At 56.2% G+C, this 18,596-nt stretch overlaps 2 protein-coding genes across 2 annotated transcripts; both read left to right on the top strand.

Moving 5' to 3' along the window:
• The first annotated feature begins 2,208 nt into the window (after positions 1-2,208).
• MLLT11 (MLLT11 transcription factor 7 cofactor) lies at positions 2,209-4,162 on the top strand. Its single transcript, XM_057423180.1, has 2 exons — positions 2,209-2,332; positions 3,769-4,162. Exon 2 carries the CDS (start codon positions 3,776-3,778, stop codon positions 4,043-4,045), a length of 270 nt encoding a protein of 89 aa, XP_057279163.1. The 5' UTR covers positions 2,209-2,332; positions 3,769-3,775; the 3' UTR covers positions 4,046-4,162.
• A 3,678-nt stretch (positions 4,163-7,840) lies between these two features.
• On the top strand, positions 7,841-18,066 carry GABPB2 (GA binding protein transcription factor subunit beta 2). The gene is made up of 8 exons (XM_057423170.1): positions 7,841-7,898; positions 8,818-8,957; positions 10,107-10,274; positions 10,384-10,578; positions 11,229-11,379; positions 15,281-15,466; positions 16,872-17,005; positions 17,797-18,066. Exons 2-8 carry the CDS (start codon positions 8,850-8,852, stop codon positions 18,064-18,066), a joined length of 1,212 nt encoding a protein of 403 aa, XP_057279153.1. The 5' UTR covers positions 7,841-7,898; positions 8,818-8,849.
• Positions 18,067-18,596: the final 530 nt, after the last annotated feature.

The following is an 18,596-nucleotide window of genomic DNA, read 5'->3' as shown; positions in this document are numbered from 1 at the left end:
GCTGGGCTGGGGTGGGGGGGGCCCGGGGGCAGCGATGCCGGGGGCTTGGACCCGGGTTTGAGCTTCAGCGAAGCACCCAAAATGGGGGGACCCCCCCCCCCGAGCACCCCCTCCCTCCCCACGGCCGGCACCCAGCGGCCTCGCACCGCTCCCTTCACGGTGCAGGGCCCAGAGCGGTGCTGCCACGGCCGCGGAGGCACCGCGGCTCCGGACGGACACCTGAGACCCCCACGGGGACCTCCGGAGCGTCCGCGGGGATCCAGGCAGGGAAAAGCCTGCGGGAGACCCAGAGGCTCCCTTCCCACTGCAGAAGTGGGGAACAGGGCGGCTCTGTCCACACCCAGCCCGGTCCCTGTCCCCACTCAGCCCCATCCCTGTCCCCACTCAGCCCTGACCCTGTCCCCACTCAGCCCCATCTTTGTCCCCATTCAGCCCGGTCCCTGTCCCCATTCAGCCCCATCCCTGTCCCCATTCAGACCCATCCCTGTCCCCATTCAGACCCATTTCTGTCCCCATTCAGACCCATCTCTGTCCCCGTTCAGACCCATCTCTGTCCCCGTTCAGCCCGGTCCCTGTCCCCATTCAGCCCCATCTCTGTCCCCATTCAGACCCATCCCTGTCCCCATTCAGACCCATCTTTGTCCCCACTCAGCCCTGTCCCTGTCCCCACTCAGCCCCATCTCTGTCCCCACTCAACCCCATTTCTGTCCCCACTCAGCCTGGTCCCTGTCCCCACTCAGCCCCATTTCTGTCCCCACTCAGCCCCATCTCTGTCCCCACTCAGCCCCATCCCTGTCCCCACTCAGCCCCCTTTCCCTGTCCCCACTCAGCCCCATCTCTGTCCCCATTCAGCCCCATCTTTGTCCCCATTCAGCCCCATCTCTGTCCCCATTCAGCCCGGTTCCTGTCCCCACTCAGCCCCATCTCTGTCCGCACTCAGCCCCATCTCTGTCCCCACTCAGCCCTGTCCCTGTCCCCACTCAGCCCCATCTCTGTCCCCACTCAGCCCCATCCCTGTCCCCACTCAGCCCCATCTCTGTCCCCACTCAGCCTGGTCCCTGTCCCCATTCAGCCCGGTCCCTGTCCCCCGCCTGTCCCAAGCCATCGGGCTGGTGATACCCCGAGTGTCTGAGACCTCGGTTCAGCTGAAGAGCCCTTTTGGGTCCTTGTGCTGCCAGAGGACACTGTGCCCCTTACACCACCCCCCCCCCCAGCAATGTGTGTGCTGGGCCTGGGCAGCCCCCGGCGAGCCCCCAGGTGCCAAAACCACCGCAGCAAAATGATTTCAGAGGGACCCCACATCACCACGTCCCGCATCTTCCCCCATGGGGCTTGGCACAAGGGGAGGGACGTCACAGGTTTGGGTTGTCACGCGCCAGCTACCCCGTTCAGGAGGTGACACCCCAAAGCCAAGGGCTTGGGCAAGCAGGTGAGTCACATCCAGCTCACTGTGGAGGTGCTCAGCCACGCTGCGCCCCATGGACTCGGGGATCCCTGGAAACACAGAGCTCAAGCCCTGGCTCAAGCACCCTCCATCAGGCCCCCGGTCTGCGTTTCCCCCATGCCGGTTGCTGGTGGGGCCAAGTGAAGACCAGAGCTATTTAGGAGCAGAGGACATGAGATCCTCTTGGCCACAGCAGTGGTGGGGACAGGACGAGGAGGAGGAGGAGGAGGAGGCAGAAATAGCCCAACTGGAAGCCAAGCGCATGGTAGTGGGGTGGGTTGGAGCAGGCTGCACCCCTTGGTTCAAAGCAGCCCTAATCCCAGCCCTGGAAGCGATTCCAGCTTTGGGTGTCTCCCTGCTATTCCGAGCTCCAGACACAAAGCCAAGCTATTTTTGACGCACGACATCAGAACCGAACACCTCCAGACTGAGCAATGCTGACAAAATAGCCCCCAAACCCCCCCTTATCCGTGGGGTTTTTTTACCCCAAACCTCCTTGCACTTGACCCACAAAGCGCCCTCGCGCAGCCCAAGGTCTGGGGGTGCCGCAGCACCCCGTTTCCTCACATTTGCCAGCTCCTCGGAGGCTGAAACGAGTCCATCACCCCCCAAACCCTGAGCTGGAGCGGCTCGGGAACGCTGCAGGTTCAATGCATCCCCACCTCGAGGGCTCCAGCACACGGGATCCCTTCCTGCGCATCCACGGCCCCTCCCTGGCGCTGACTCATCTTCCCCCCCCTCTAACGGAGGGGAATTCATCGAGGGGCTGCATTGCAGACCCAGACACGCAGCAGACAAAAGGGAAGCGGTGACGCCTGCAGCTCCCCGGCACAAAGAGCTGGTCCAGCAGCGAGCCCACCCCTCCATCCTCCCATCCATCCTCGGCAGGTAAGGAGGGATGCAGGCGGAAGGGGGACGAAAAGGAAGAGGATGCTTTTTTGGGGGAAGAGATTTGTATAGAGGGGACATTGGCACCCCAGGGTTTTATTAGCTTTATCTATTTGGGGGAGGAGGCATAAGCACAGCCAGAGGGGATTAAGTGGATAAAGGTGGTTTTGCCCCCATAGGAGGAATGGACCACAGTGATCCCAGGGGAAATGCTCTTCACTGGGGATGACACACAAGATAAGAGGGTTTTGGTCGTCGTCCGTGTCGTGTCGTCCCCGTCCCCCCCCATCCATTGCCTTTTCTGGATATTTCTTGTTCCTAAACTCCCTTTTCCCCCCTCTTTGAGGCTTTAAAATCCATTGTCCACAACATCCCTCTGCTGTTATGCAGAAAGGTCCCCAGGGAGGTATCCCCGGGGAGGAGGCTGCTTCAAAGCCCTGTGACTCAGTTTCCCCGGGGGGGGGAGTGATGGAGGAGCCTTTCCCAGCCTCTGCGTTCCATCGGTAATCTTCAATTTAGCAGCCGGGTACCCCTCATCGCAAGGGCAGGGAGCGAGGGAGGGCGTGATTGAGGGAACGGCTGAATCATCCCGGAGCGCTCCCGTCCGCAGGGGGAATCGGTGGGCAAAGAGGGGCATCTTGTTTCAACCGGTTGATCGCTGCCAAGCCATGAATGACAGCGCTGCAGTGACTCAGCTCCAGCCATGCTGGGGGAGAAGTGGGACCGCATCCCCTTGCCGCTCTCCCCCCTCTCCCTCCCCGCTCCCGGTGGGTTGGGGTGGGGATGCAGAGGGGGCTCTGCGGCACAGGGGCAGGGTGGCACCCATGGGGTGGGTGGGTGCGATGGCAACACCGAGATGATGCTTCTTCCAGCCCTTTCTAGAGGGTTCGGTTGCGGTCCCTCGGGGCAATGCGATGCCACCCAGGGAGGGGTGGGGCATAGGCTCTGTGGGGGTGCACAGGGACCCCGCTTGCTGCTCGACCCACAGGGTGCAAGACCCTTCTGCACCGTTTGGGTTTCATCATGCGCAGCAGGGAAGGGTGTAGGGGACAGCCCGGCTCTGCTCCCTGCTAATGCCACCGCACAGGAATCAAGGTGCCTGGGATGGGTGTCAGGGGCTAGCCCGTCCTGGTCTTCCTTCCCGCACTCCCCTTTGTGCGGATGGGGAAACTGAGGCACGGAAGCACGGGTCCCATTGCACGCCCCTCCAAACTGCAGCTTAGAGAAAGGCCATGGATAAGACCAGTGGCAGGGCTCAGCTCTGCATTCAGACCCAACCTGGAGTCAAACTTCCACGACAGCACACTCTCCTGCCCCACTGATTTTTCTGCGGGTGTATCCTGTGGGATTTGGTCACTATGGGCAACACTTGAGGGTTTTGGCCGCTTTGGTAGAGCTTTTCTCCTCCTCTCCCCTTGCCCCCTTCACCCTCACAGCCCGAAGATGCTGGACACCATCAGCAGCCAGTACGATTCCTTCATCTACTGGAGGATGCCGATCCCACAGCTGGACGTGGCGGAGCTGGAGGGTCTGGGGCTCAGTGACGTGGCCCTCTACAAACCCAAAGGAGGGCTGGGCAAGCTCGTCGGCGAGCAGGATGAGGCCCGCCAGGACATCTCCCAGGAAGAGGACGGTCTGCTGCAGTTCAACAGCTTTAACTTCTGGAGAGCTCCTATCGCCAGCATTAGCTCTTTAGATTTCGACCTCATTTGAAGCCTTCCTTTCTGCCCCTCCTCACCCCCCCTGCCCTCTCCCTCTCTGCTAGGCTATGTCAGGATTCGGTTTTGGTGTCGGTTTGGAGGCTGGGGTTTTTGTGTTGTCGCCAGGCAGCGTCTGACACCGTCGGTTAACGTTCATGAAATGGTTCACCCTGGCCCTGACAGAAATGAGCTCCCCTCAAAGCTTCAACCCTTCTCCCTCTTGTCTTCCCTCCTTGCACTACTGCTGGCAACACCACGACGGTGCGAGCAGGGGGTAATGGGACAGGGGGCAAATACAAGGGGAGAGGACAGAAACAGCCACCCCATTGCCCCACATCCACATGCCTGCGGGTGTGGGAGGTGCTGGGGGGGGTTCTGCCACCCCCTTGCACCCTGTGGCTGTGTGACCATGGGCGTCCCCGTGCTCGGGGACAAGCGGTTGAGCTGATTTCTGGTGTGCTTTCGTAAGAAACTCATTTGTGCCAAGGGAATGGCGCAGACCGGGTGGGAACAGGCTTCGTTTCGCAGGAAGCATTGCTCCTGCTCCTCTCCCTCTGTGCTCCCCTAGCCCAGTTTCTCCAAAAGCCACCTCCCTGCTTAGCCAAACCCTCGGCAATGCGAGGTGGAAGAGGCAGGGATGTGTCTAGGACATGCGCACAAACCTCTGCCTTGAGAGAAATCATCTCTTTGGGCCTGTGGCTTGAGCCCAAGCAGGAGAAATGACACCCAGGAGGATAAATACCCATGGAAATGCACCAACCTGCCTGGGGGGGGGTAAGGGCTGGGTGTTCGCTGCCCAAAATCTGCCTTTTTCTCCATTTTTTTCTCCCCCCTGTGCTTTATCCCAAGTGCTCCGGGTACCTCCTGGGAGCCGGGTGGGAAGCAAGGGCTGTGCTGAAAGATAGGGAGAATTCAGTTTGCTCTTACCCCAGAATGAAAACGCCTCTGGTTCCGCAGCCAATTGCCCCAGCCCTTTAAAAGCTACAACCACCAAAATGCTGCATTCTCCTTGGAGAGGTGTCCGGATGAAGCCTCTTCCCGAGCATCATGCCAAAACGAGGAACACAGTCCCCATCCCTGGATCATGTTTTGCTTTGAAACAGCTGTGGGCTTTATTCCCCCCACATGGGAGAGGGAACACCAGTGATTTGTCTTCCTGACAGTGGTTTCCTTTTGGCAGGGGGGTTTAATGGGGTGATGGGGAACATTTCAAGCTGTCCTAAGGGTTGAGGGGGGGGGTGGAAGCTCAGGCAGCAGCCACAAGGTGCCCCAAAAAGGAGGAATACATTGGGAAAACCTGCCCTTTGCCTGTAACCTCCAGAAGGGAGCCGGCAGCCGGACTGTGAACCATGTGAAGCCAGAGGTGACAAATGGAAACCCTCCTATGCAGAGCTGTGATTTCTGTGTTCCCAGCTGGGAAACCCCACAGTATTTATTATGAAACTTGAATTAAAGTACTTCAAACCGTACACGTTCCCGTGTATCCTTTAAAAAGAACCCCCGCAGGCCGGAATCTGGTTATTTCCATAATTTGCTATTAAATTGTTTTAAATCTTTTTAGGGTGCGTTAAGAACGGATGCACCCGTGTCTTCGCAAATGCTGCACAGGATTTCAATGGGGAAAGAACCTAAGTGATTATTTCCATAGGATGGATTGGGTTGAGGGGAGCTTAAAGCTCATCTAAAGCCACGGGCAGGGACAGCTCCCATTAGAGTGGGATGCTCCAACCGGCCACGAGCACTGCCAGGGATGGGGCAGCCAAACCTTCTCCATTCAACCCATTCCAGCACCTCAGCAGCCTCACAGGGAAGAGCTTCTGCCTCAGATCCTACCCCTACGTCCCCTCAGGCAGGTTAAACCCATTCCCCTTGGCCTCTCCCTACAGGCCCTTGCCCTGGTTTCCCATAGCCCCTTCAGGCACTGGAGCTGCTCCGAGCTCTCCCCTTAAGTTGCCTCCTACCCCAAACTTTATCCCAAGCACATTCAGGGCATTGCCTCAACCTCACCGTTTCCAAGCCCCGTCAAACGGCCTAGGGAAGGAAGAGCCCCGAGCGCTGCCCCTCGGCTCGGAACGGAGCCCTCACAGGAGGAGGAGACCCACAAAGGGCTTTATATACATGTATGTACACACTTGTACGCACATTTACATGCACACAGACGTACCCAAACGCTTAAGGAGACACAAAACCCCCGCACCACAGCGCGGCTCCACCGCCCTTTTGTACTTGGCGCCTGAAGGCCTCTGCCGGGACTAACTGCAGGGCCGCATCACTCCAATAGAACACTGCGCTCCTCCTGCGCTCCTTCCGCTGTAGAAAATACTCCCCGTTTAGGGCTCCGCCGTTGCTCGCCGCCCTCCTCCCGGGCTGGGAGGGTGCTGGGGTAAAGGAGAACGTCCCTAATCCCGCCCCGTGCCCTCTGTGCCAGCGAGGGAAGGCGCAATCCGCCCCTATTCCCCGTTAGCGGCCGGGGACTCTTTTGTTACCGGTGAGGTATCCCTCCGCCTTCACACAGGTCGGCCATTTTGCGTGGCCGCGGCGGGAGGGGCGGGAACAGCCGCGGAGGGGGCGGTGCCGCGAGGCGCGAACAGCCGCGTGCGGGGGGGGGGTGCGAGCCGCTGAGTGAGTGGGGACGGGGGGGGTGAAGGGGGGACCCCCGTGGGAACGGGGCTGGGGGGGGGGGAGGGTCCTGGGGGGCAAAGGGGGGGGGGCTGTGAGGGTCCTGGGGGGCAGAGGAAGGGGGGGGCTGTGAGGGTCCTGGAGGGGGGGGGGGCCTGTGAGGGTTCTGGGGGGCAGAGGAAAGAGGGGGGGGGCTGTGAGGGTCCTGGGGGGCAAGGGGGGGGCTGTGAGGGTCCTGGAGGACAGAGGAAGGGGGGGGGGGGGGGGCTGTGAGGGTCCTGGGGGGCAAGGGGGGGGCTGGGAGGGTCCTGGAGGACAGAGGAAGGGTGAGGGTCCTGGGGGCAAGGGGGGGGGGGGGGTGTGAGGGTCCTGGGGGGGGCAGGGTCCTGGGGGCAGGGGGGGGGGGCTGTGAGGGAGCAGCTCCCGAGCCCGTTTGGAGGTGATGGGAAGGGGCTGTGCTCCCCCCCCCCCCATCGTGTTTTGGGGGTCCCGTGTGGGAGCGACCGGGGGGAGCCGAGGGGTCCCAGGCCCGCCGGGGGGTTGCTCCTGTGGGGAGGAGGGATCAGGAGCCCCCCTCCTTCCTTCCCCACACGCAGCCCCACAAGTGCCGAGGGGGGCACTGCGAGCCCTGGGTGCTGTTGTGCCATAGCGGCACCTTGGGAAGGCAGGGAGCCCCCATGGTGAAGTGGAGGGGGGAGCTGGGACGGGCGCTGCAGCCCCATGGGGCTCAGGTTTGCTCTTGGGCTTCGCTGCGATGGGTTTGTGCTGTTGGTGCCCGAGGAGGGGAGAAATAGGGAAGGAATCGGGGGGAAAGCAGCGAGCTGAAGGCTGCTGGCATCGCTCTTAACGCTGCTTGGCACCGGGCCCCTCGGCGCTGGCGTTCGTTTGGTGCCCATGAGTTAACGGCGAGGCTTTGAGGCAGGATTTGAGCCCCCTGGCAGACACCGGCAGAGCCCCATCCCCGGGAGCTGCTGCATTCCCCATCCCCGTGCTTGTGTCTTATGGGGGTGCAGCGAGCACAGGTCCTGGTCCTTGTATGGCCTTGAGCAAATCCCTGCAGACACCAAGGTTTGCTTTATCCTGACCAAGGGTAGCTCCCCCCCGTGCGTAGTTGTGAGTGCTGGGGATCAGAGTTGGGGATTGAGTGCTTGAAGACTCATCCAGATGCGTGCTCGCTCCTACAGGTCCTGCTCCTGGAAGTGGATCCCCATGGGCAAGGCTTCGTGTCCGTGCGAGGTGCTGTCGAGGTGAGCAGCATCGCTGGCAGGAGCTCTGCTGGCTCGCGGTGCCTGGCCCTGCCTCTGTCTGGGAGGGCACAGAGCTGAGCAACAGGATGAATATTCGTAGGTGAATTGTTGTAGATATGTATAATAGATATTTACTTATAAGGAAATTATTTAAATATTCATATATTGATATAAAAAAGGAAAATTATGAAATGTATAAAAATTAACATTAAGGAGGTGATCCTGCCCCTCCACGCTGCTCGGGTGAGACCTCACCTGGAGCATTGTGTGCAGTTCTGGGGTCCTCAACATAAAAAGGACGTGGAACTGTTGGAACAAGTCCAGAGGAGGCCACGAGGATGAGCAGGGGCTGGAGCAGCTCCTGTATGGAGACAGGCTGAGGAAGTTGGGGCTGTTCAGCCTGGAGAAGAGAAGCTGCGGGGAGACCTCAGAGCAGCTTCCAGTGTCTGAAGGGGGCTATAGGGATGCTGGGGAGGGACTCTTCATTAGGGACTGCAGTGACAGGACAAGGGGTAATGCGTTAAAACTTAAACAGGGGAGGTTTGGATTGGATATAAGAAGGAAATTAATTCTTTCCTGTGAGGGTGCTGAGGCACTGGAATGGGTTGCCCAGGGAGGTTGTGAATGCTCCATCCCTGGCAGTGTTCAAGGCCAGGTTGGACAGAGCCTTGGGTGCCCTGGTTTAGTGTGAGGTGTCCCTGCCCACGGCAGGGGGTTGGAACTGGATGATCTTCAGGTCCTTCCCAACCCAACCCATTCCATGATTCTATATTTGTACCCAGTTATTGGTAGTTTTGGGCCTGGTTCTGGGTGGGACGGTGGCGCGTCCACGTGGGCCGTGGTTGTACAGCGCTTCTGAAGTCCACGTCTGTGCCTCACTGCTGCTTGTCCCTTTTCCCTTTCCTGGCTTCGAAAGCAGCTTCCAGCAGACACTTGTTCCCATGTGTGAAGATGTCCTTGGTGGACCTGGGGAAGAGGCTGCTCGAGGCAGCTCGCAAAGGCGAAGATGACGAAGTGAGGAAGCTGATGGCGAGCGGCGCTCCCTTCACCACCGACTGGGTCTGTCCCTGTGCTGGGTTCCGTGTGGAACGGGCTCTGTGTGTGCGTGCGTGCTCTTTAGGGCTGAACCGAAGGGCACAGATGTCAGTTGGAGCAGTAAAACCCGAGGGGAGGTTGGCAGGTGATGTGCCTCTGGGTTTCTGTGGCAGAGCAGATGCCACATAAAGCACTTTAGAAACTGTTTGTGTAAAGATTGATCTGTGCCTAATGCACACGAGCACGGTCACAAGGACCCTGTTGTCCCAGACAGCAGTATAGGGTTTGGTGTGTAGGGTTTGATGCTTTAAGAAACGCAGTTCCCAACAGCTGAGATAAATGATGAGTCGGTTCCAATGAGAAGAACTGATAAACCTCTTCAGGAATAAGAAGTTCTTCTAAAAATGCTTTATTTAAGTGTGTAAACTCCCGGTCAAGAAACTCATCTCTGGTTTGTGAGGTTTGTTTTGTTTCCACAAAGCCCCAAAACCAAACCAGCCCATCCTGGGTGGGAAAGGAATTAAGAGGTCTAATGAAAAAGAAGAATAATAGTTGGATAAACAGGAGACAAGCCCATAGTGAGGAAGCCATCAGTAGTCATTTTCCGTCTCTAATCCTTGTAATTTCCTAACTTACCACTCTGTCCATGCTTTGTGAGATGAAGGAATTAAGCAGGCCAAGAGGGAGCAGAGCTGGAAGCTGTGAATGCTCCATCCCTGGCGGTGTTCAAGGCCAGCTTGGACAGAGCCTTGGGTGCCCTGGTTTAGTGGGAGGTGTCCCTGCCCATGGCAGGGGGGTTGGAACTGGATGATCTCAAGGTCCTTTCCAACCCAAACCATTCCATGGTTCTTGTGATAATGCCCTTTTCTCGATAGTGAGGGAATGATCTCACAGTATGGAAGTGGCAGAGCTGTTCTGCTGCGGCGTGGGATGGAAGCTCAGGGATAAAGGGATGGTGCAGTTTGGTGCAGTTATCAGATACCGATTCCTACAAAGCTTAACGTCTGTCAGGAAGATTATGGGGTGTGCAACCCCCTATTTAGAAGTGGAGGGAAAAAAGGTTCAGGTCGTTTCTCCCATCACCTTTGTCTTTTTGATTCCTGCCGACCGCACGTGGTGGTTTCTGTGCCTGTCCCCTCTTGCTGCAATAACTGCCTCTGTGTTCCCACGCAGCTCGGGACGTCCCCTCTGCACCTGGCTGCCCAGTACGGCCACTACTCAACAGCAGAGGTTCTCCTTCGAGCTGGGGTTAGCAGAGATGCCCGAACAAAAGTGGACCGGACGCCGCTGCACGTGGCTGCGGCTGACGGGCACACGCAGATCGTGGAGCTGCTCATCAAGGTGAGCGCTGGAAGGGAGATGGGTGGTGATGTCCCTGTTGAAACGCTAGAGCAGGCCCTGCCTTTGAGGCATGAAGAGCATGCTGACAGGTAATGCTGATTTCTTGCAGAACGGGGCTGATGTGAACGCCAAAGACATGCTGAAAATGACTGCTTTGCACTGGGCCACGGAGCACGACCACCGCGACATCGTCGAGCTGCTGCTCAGGCACGGAGCTGATGTCCATGCTTTCAGCAAGTTCGATAAATCGGCTTTTGATATTGCTTTGGACAAGAACAATCCAGAGACTCTGGTGATGCTGCAGGTAGGCTGAGGAGGGAGACGTGGTGGTAGGTCTCTGACCCACAGCTGTATCTGCGGTAGAGTGATCCTATCGTGTTTGATGGGATCGGTTGTCATCAACTGCTGCGGTCCTCTAGGAGTCAGTGGGTGATAGGGTTTTGTTTCCATGCATCTTTTAGAATCACAGAATGGGTTGGGTTGGAAAGGACCTTGAGATCATCCAGTTCCAACCCCCTGCCATGGGCAGGGACACCTCACACTAAACCAGGGCACCCAAGGCTCTGTCCAACCTGGCCTTGAACACTGCCAGGGATGGAGCATTCACAACCTCCCTGGGCAACCCATTCCAGTGCCTCAGCACCCTCACAGGAAAGAATTTCCTCCTTAGATCCAATCTAAACTTCCCCTGTTTCAGTTTGAACCCGTTCCCCCTTGTCCTGTCACTGCAGTCCCTAATGAAGAGTCCCTCCCCAGCATCCCTATAGGCCCCCTTCAGATACTTGTGTGCTTGTAGTGTAAGTTGCCAAGTTTAGGGGCAGTTTTGTCACAGCTTTTGCGCTGGTGCCCCCGACACGCTGCAGAGAGAAATTATCTGCCTCTAAAGTGTTTCAGGGGTGCTAAGCACCAGAGAAAGCATGAGCAATGTGTACCTGAGCCCACCCTCTGCCCTAGGAAGCGATGCAGAACCAGGTAAACCCTCACCCAGAGGGAACGACCCCCATCGGCAGCACTGTGGCTCTCACCTCCCCGTTCCTTCTTACGCCAGGGGAGGTTCTTGATCTCACTGAGCTCGTCTCTTCAGCAAGTGCCAAAGCAACCTCAGGTAAGGTGCTGTGGGCCCTCCGGTGGGAAAGCCTTGAGAAAAGCTCCTCCGGCTGCTTACCAGTAGAGGGCAGATGGTCATTTAGGAGAGGAAAAGGGTAAAGTGGCCACAAACACACCCAGCTCCTGCTTCCTGCCTCCGAGTGAGGAGGGAACAAAGCAGATTTCCAGCTGCTCTTACTAAAGGTGGTGCCACCGTGAGCGGCAGAGCTCTGCTGAGCTCAGCTGTGGCTCTGCCCCAGGTCTCTTACAAGCAACAGAGCTTGAGACATGGGATTGGGCTGATTGCAACAGAGGGAAAACGAGGATTATTGCCTGTGCCAGGTCTTGGGCACTGCGGAGCGGTTGGGGAACGTTTGCTTTCATCTTTACTGCCTACAGGAGCTGAGTGGATGTTTTGCTGTATAAATGTCGAGTAGGGAAACTGCACGATAAGCAGGTCTATTGGATGTGTCCATTACTCCCTATTTCTTCTATCCCACGTGTTGGATGGAAATATTTCGGCTCCCCATTGTTCTGTGAGCCTTATTTTGGTGGGGAAAAACGCTTCAGAGCCTGAGTGCTGCGTTCTTTTTGTGTGATTTTCATCATAACTCTTACAGCGATTTTTCTGTATTGGGGGAAATTGTTTTCAGTCTCAAGGAGGCTACTAAATACAAGTTTTGTGAAGTTATTTGCCCTCCTCCTGCAAACACTTCTGCGTGTGAGTAATCCTTTGGTTAGCGACACTGTTCACATGCGTGAATGTTTGCTTGGCAGCTAGAGAGTGCTTTTAACATCCCGGATGCTGATGTTGTGCAGTCCCACATGGACCTCTCTGCCTGGCCACGGAGGCCTCAGCAACTCTCCAGACCTGCTCCCAAAGCTTTCAGGGCTGCTTGCAGCTTTGGAGCACTGACAAACCCTAACGCAGAACCAATGTGTTCCTCTAGCACCCGTGAAGGAAATGCAGTGTGACTGGTGCACAGCGTCGTCAGTTTGTGGGATAAGGGTATTTCACAAACCCAAAGGTGCGTAGAACTTGGGGGTTTGTACCCCAGGTGATGCTCTTGCCATGATCAGCATCACTGCGTCTGCAGATGGATCAGGCTGTGCCTGGAAGCCAGGCAGGAGGCAGAGGCCCTGCTGATTTACAGCTTAAACACAGTCACAGCCTCTTGAGACCTTCTCCTGGTTCAAATGCAGCCCCTTTAGCTGGAATCGTTCTGTTCTTTCCTATTTCCCCTATCCCTTTGATGTGGAAATCGATCTCTGCCTTGGTTTCACTGGGCTGAGCTGGGTGGTGGCTCTGAGCCCCTTGAACCCAGCCGCAGTGAGCAGCGCTGCAGATGAGCTCTTGGGGCTCTCACTTCTCCATGTGTATCCTGCAGTGTAAATCCCCTCTCTCAGTACCCAAGACAACAGTGCCTTACTGTCCACATGTGACTGGACTGAACCACCCTGGGTTTTTCCCCCCCCCCAACACTTCCAGCACCGGTAACAGGCAGTCAGCTTGAAAGCAGCCCCTGTCTCCTGCTCTAAGAGGTGTCTTTAGCTGGTCTGGAGGAACGTGGTTCCAAGCTGCTGCAAACAGTCACTGGGCCTTTTGAAAGCATCATTCATGGAAAACAAGTCCCTTGATAACCCTGATAAAGTCAGGAGGTGGTGAGAAAGGGAGACAATAGGTTGCAAGGGTTAAGGCAGGGGAACTCTGTATGAACTTCCCTTTGTGTGCTTATAATCTATTTATCTACGCTGGCAATGAGGTACAGGATCTCTGTTTTGTTTTGTTGGAAGGGGAACTGTGGGTTGGATGCGCTGAGTTTGGGCCCGTTTAGTTAATTTCCTGTTCCATTCTTACTAAGTCTGCCTTTGAATAGGAATTACTATGGTCAATTGGAGGAAGAAACATTGTTTTGGGGGCCCGAGAGGGCTTGTTTATCTCATTCACATCAATGCCCCATTGCAGTAACCGTGGTCTTTCCGTTACCGAGGCTGAGAGGGGAGGAGGAAAGGACCTGCATGCTCAGTGCATTGAAACCCAGCAACGTGTGCAGGCAGTTCCTGTCTCAGACCAAACTGCTCTGTAACCAGCTGCAGCTTGGCCCACAAAGTACTGCTGAGGAGGAACGTGGGGGCTGTAATCTGTTCATGCTACCCAATGAGTTTCATATACCCTTTGGGGTTCGCGGGTAAAAGCTGCAGTGCAACACAGAGCCGGTTCCTTACGTGAACGTGGGTCCAGTCTGTTGCAAAGGAATAGCCAAGCCCTTGTTACAGTCACTAGGAGGAAAGGCACCCCATGAAAAGCTATCTGCAGCACCCCCCTTTTCCCATTGACCACTGGGAGCCTCGGAGATGCTTCAGAGCTGGTGCTGTGGGCTCCAGGACCGGAATGGTTGCCGCCTGCTTTATTCACAGTATCACACAGGATCACAGCATGCTAGAGATTGGAAGGGACCTCAAGTTTAAGTGGAACCTCTTGTGTTCCAGTTTGTACCCATTACCCCTTGTCCTCTCGTTGTTTGCCACTGAGTAGAGCCTGGCTCCATCCTCGTGACACTCCCCCTTTGTATATTTATAGACACTGATAAGGTCACCCCTATTCACGTCGAGCTGTGGCAGGTCCTGAGGCTCCCGTTTCCCCAGCAGGTGATCGCCATGGCTCCACGGTGCAGTTTGCCAGCTCCACCACCTCCGTGCTCGCCACGCTCGCAGCCCTCGCGGAGGTGTCGGCACGCTCAGGTTTGTGTCGGCAGCATCCTGGGAGGAAATGGAAGACGTGGAAGGGATTTTTTGCCTCGTTTTCAGGGTAAAGAAGAGAGGACGATCAATATTTGGGAAGCAGGGAGTGAATTTGGGGCTTTCATCCCAGTTGGAGCATGATTCAAAACCCAGCAGCTGTTCCCAATCGAAGTAACTTAGTTTTTATTAGCTGGCGTGTGTGACTGCTCTTGACAGGTTTTAACAGATACTAAAAAGAGAACCAAAAACCAGCATGGGTTTACTTGAACGTCTAAATGTAGATGAATACTGATTTAGGAGGAATGGGCTGAAATGGTTTCTGGCCCGGTCTCATACACGGTTGGTTGTCAGCAAATGGTTTGAGTCTCCTGAAGTTCTGGTTACTTTTTCTTAGGGAAAGGTTTGGGTGGGTTTTGGGGTTGTTTTATGGTCTTTTATGTTTGTAATGTTTGACCTGTAACTTCAGATTTAGGACTCTGATAATGTCTATATAATCCTTTAACATTCACTTCTTTTCCCCAAAGCCAGGTGGTTTCCCTAGACTCTAGAGAGGGGCAGTTCCCCTTTAAGCTCCTTGACCTGGGCTGCTCGAGTGCTTTCCTCTCTTAGGGCGTCTGCGTCGCCGGTTGGATCCCGTTTCCTGCGCTTGCAGCTCACCCTGAGAGCAGGATGCAGCCCGGGCTCTGCAGTCCTGATTCCTTGCACAGCCCATAAGTCACACAGGAAGGGTGCCAGGAAGCTGAACCTCTCTGCAGTCACCCAGCCAAGCTAAACAGCCTCCTCAGGGCTGCTTTGGTCCTGCTGGTGTGGATGGGGCTCTTGAGGCACTTTTGGCCTGTGGTTTGTCTTCATTAGAGCTGGGTCACGGAAGGAAGCTTCCCAGAGCCAGCTCTGCTTAACAGCTGCCTCCAGCTGCAGGCTTTTTGATTGACCCACCGTGCTGCTGTGCTAGCACTCCTTGCCTTACACCACAACGTGCTGGTTTTGCTCTAGAGCACTGGTTTTGCCTGGGGTGTAGCAGGTTGTCTTTCCCCTCTGAGCTTTGCTGCACGTCCGGGTTGTTTCCCAGAAGCAGGCGTCCCGCGAGCCTCGAGCTGCAAGCTTGAGTTTGTGTTCAAGGAAGGGAGAAGGAAACCCTGACGTTCTTCCTCTTCTTTTCTGGCACTTAATTCCTCAAGGTAAGGCAGAGGAGGCAGGGGAAGGAAATCCTGTGGATTCTGCCATACAAGAAGTGGTTGGCAGCGGAGGGCAGCGCCTCATCGCCATTGTGTCAGAGAGCATTTCCCTGGGCAGCCTGCAGACAGCCCTCCCCAGCAGTGGCCTCAGCCAGCCCTTCATCCTGAGCGTGCAGGATGGGCAGCAAGGTAAGGAGCTGAGCTGGGAAGGCAGCGCCGAGGAGTCCCTTTAGGAGGGGGTAATACAGTTAGTGCTGCCCGTGAGCCCTGTGGAGCGCCAGAGGGCTGGTGCGGTCAGCACTGTGGTGTAACAGGTCTGTGCCTCACTGCTGGGCTCCAGGAGGGCTTAAGAAGGTCTCTGTGGCTCACACTGGCAGCAGAGCTTGCGTGAGACCTCTTGGTAGCATCGTCCACGCTGCCAGACTGCGATATCCCAGTCCTTGCATCAAACCCAAACAGCTTCAGTGGAATGCTGCGGGAGGAGAAGCGCAGAGTTAGCCGCTGGCTCTCCAGCAGCCAGCCAAGGACAGTTCCTTTATCTTATGGCAGACTTCCCAGTATGGGAGTAAATCAGCCTGCAGATGGAAGAGCAACCTGTTGCCTTTAGCACTCACTCCACTGTTCTCCAAGAACTTCATATTAGGCCCTTAATATCAACTTAAATACACCTTTCCCCCCCGTAACGCTGGTCATAGAGCAGTGTGATCCCTCAGTTTTACAAGGCACGTGTAAATAGTGTTTAGTAAAGCAGGGCAGAGCCCCAGGTGCTCATACAGTGAATTGTTGTGTCCTCAAGGGATGGAATTCCTCAGCCTTGACTACTCCTGACAATTCTTTTAGCGTGTCCTAGGGATACTCAATGATTTGGATTAACACTGGTGCAGCCGAAGAGGATTAGGGAGCAGCGCAGCTCTCCTGCAAGGTGCATACAGTGCTGCAGTGCAGGATGGGCTGCAGCAGTCCCGTTTATGGACTTCACGAGCTAAGAGCAATATTCTGAGGCTGATGATTGTTCAGAATCCAAGAAGGAATTCCTGGCTTGTAACCCCTTCTTAGGCTAAGGAAGAAAAAGGGAGAACTGTTTAGCGCTGCCTTCAGGAGCTCACGTGGTGCCTTTCCCCCCCTTGGTTGGATGAATTCCTGCTATTGGCTTCCCAAAGCGGGCCCCCAGTGTTTGCAGGTTGAAAATGTAGAGTATTTGTGCCTCTTGCGTGCTCTTAAAGCGGATCCAGAGCTTGGCCATGGGACTGTGTACGGGGAATTTTTAAGGAGAGCTTTCTGTTCCTGTTGCTGAGCCTGCCTCAGCATTACCGAGGCATCAGAATGATCGTTTGTACCTCCCTTACCTTTTAAGATGCAAATATTTGCCTGTGGGTTCTGTCAGCCCCATTGCAGTGACATACTTGGGTATTTCAGGGGCCTGAATGAAGGAAACTGGAAACCCAGTCCAGAGTTTCTCTCCTGTCCAGGCAGACTTGGGCGTTCCTGGTCCACAGGTCTCCTCCAGACCCACGCCGATGGCACCGACTTCAGGGAAGCGGCTGTGCAAGAGCCTGTCTCGCACTGGGTAACTTGTCCCCTTTTCATTCCGCAGTGTTAACTGTACCTGCTGGCCAGGCTGCAGAAGAGACTGCTCTCGAAGACAGAGCTTGTGCAGAAGAGGAGGACCAGCCCGTGGCCAAGAAGCAGAAGGTGGAACAAAACGCCTGTGACTCGGGAGGAGACAAGGTAGATATCCCTGCTCCTGGCTTGGGTTGCTGTCATCTCCCGTGTGTTCCCATGCCTGGCTTCTGCTCTGCCAGAGCCACCTCGGGATAGGAAGGAGCTGTATCCTGCTCAGCTGAGCCCGGCTCTGGAGCAAGCCCTGCCCAGAGGTTCCCTGCTCTGCCTGCACACACACAGGCCTGCGTTAGCAGTGAGCACCCAAGCGGTCGAGAGGAGCGAATCTCAGTCCAGCGCGGGCAGGAGGCGAGGAGGCAGCTGAGCCATTTGTCAGCCCTTTGCCTGTGCTGAAGCTGTGCCTCAGTTTGTTAGATGAACTGTGGTCATTTCCCAAGATGATTTAGGCCTTCCTGCAGAAGCCCAGCCCATGGACTGGGTGTAAACCAGGCCTCAGCTCTTCACAAAGCAGCAGGACCGACCCTCCCATCTCTCTGTTGGGAGGGAGAACATTCTCCTCAGTTGCCTCCCAGCTTTTCAGCCCTATTTTTCAGCTCTTTCTTTTCCTTACCTCTTGGTTACCCCTCCTTCCAACCCTTGAAATTCATCGTGGGTCCCTTCCCAGCCCACCTCCCCGCACACCGTGAGGACAACGAGCAACCGGTCTGTGCCTTCCCATGTCCCCGTTGCCTCTGTGATGAGCACGGCAGCTGACTGGAGCTCGACCCAAGGCTGTTCTAGCGCTGCCTTGGAGCAGTTTGCTTTCCTAACTCCAGCTGCTGGAGCGCTCGCCCACCCCATCTCCCTCGTGGCATAGGCTGGGGCTCCATCACGGGCTCTCTCAACTCTGTTTTCTGTAGGGCAGCCTTGAAGGGGAAGCGCTCCAGCAGCAGCTGCAAGAGGCGAAGCGGGAGGCTCAGGAATACCGCAGCCAGCTCCTAAAGAAGGAGCAGGAGGCCGAGGAGTACAGGCTGAGGCTGGCAGCCATGGGCAGGCAGCAGCCCAGCCCGGCGGAGCTCCCCCAGGCTGAGCCACTTGTGGTAACCTCGGAGGGCATCGAGGAATCCGTGTTGGCCATGCTGGGAGCAGACCTGGCAACTGATGGTGCTGTGGAAGCTGCAACCTCCTAACCCTGGTGCTTGTAAAGGCAGAGCAGGGAGGGGGTTTTGTTGGCAGCCGCTGTTGAGTGGCCAGGGGCAGCCACTTGCCGCAGAGCCCTGCTTTTAAAGCTTCACCTGGAGAAATTGAAGCTTTTGAGGAACATTTCCACGGGCGAGTGACCCCATGGCTTACTTTGTGATGTCGATCCCTGCCTTGCTGGGGAGGGGGAAGGAAACACCTCCTTGCCAAAGCGGCTGGTGTTAGCTCTCCGCTGCCCGGAAATGAGAGCGCTGGGAACAGGCGCTCTGGAATAACCCAAGGTGTTCGCTCCCTTCTGTGAAGTCGAGTGAGCAGCTCTGGACCTTCAGTAAAAGCGGTCTCCTAGGGCGTTGCTTTGAAAACCCTCAGAGGTGTGGAAGTGATTTCCCCTTTCAGCCAGAAAGGGAATGAATTCCCTGTCCCTTTTCTTCCAAGCCCAGGAATCTCAGCTTTCTGATTGAGTGCAAGAGCAGAGGCAGGGGTGAACATCCGCCAGCCAGAGCATCTCGTGCTCTCGGGG

Source organism: Pezoporus wallicus, unplaced genomic scaffold, assembly GCF_028554395.1.
Source record: "Pezoporus wallicus isolate ANWC-B61680 ecotype Strahan unplaced genomic scaffold, APGP_CSIRO_Pwel_v1 scaffold_8441, whole genome shotgun sequence".
Lineage (NCBI taxonomy): Eukaryota > Metazoa > Chordata > Aves > Psittaciformes > Psittacidae > Pezoporus > Pezoporus wallicus.
Note: the sequence above shows the minus strand (reverse complement) of the source record. Positions and strands in the feature narration are given on the sequence as shown.

Excerpts from the sequence above, each read along its gene's own strand:
- MLLT11 (XM_057423180.1), top strand. The coding sequence starts at position 3,776 with ATGCTGGACACCATCAGCAGCCAGTACGATTCCTTCATCTACTGGAGG.
- GABPB2 (XM_057423170.1), top strand. The coding sequence starts at position 8,850 with ATGTCCTTGGTGGACCTGGGGAAGAGGCTGCTCGAGGCAGCTCGCAAA. Across the intron at positions 10,275-10,383 it reads TCGTGGAGCTGCTCATCAAG|AACGGGGCTGATGTGAACGC; the intron begins GTGAGCGCTGGA and ends GATTTCTTGCAG. Across the intron at positions 17,006-17,796 it reads GTGACTCGGGAGGAGACAAG|GGCAGCCTTGAAGGGGAAGC; the intron begins GTAGATATCCCT and ends TGTTTTCTGTAG.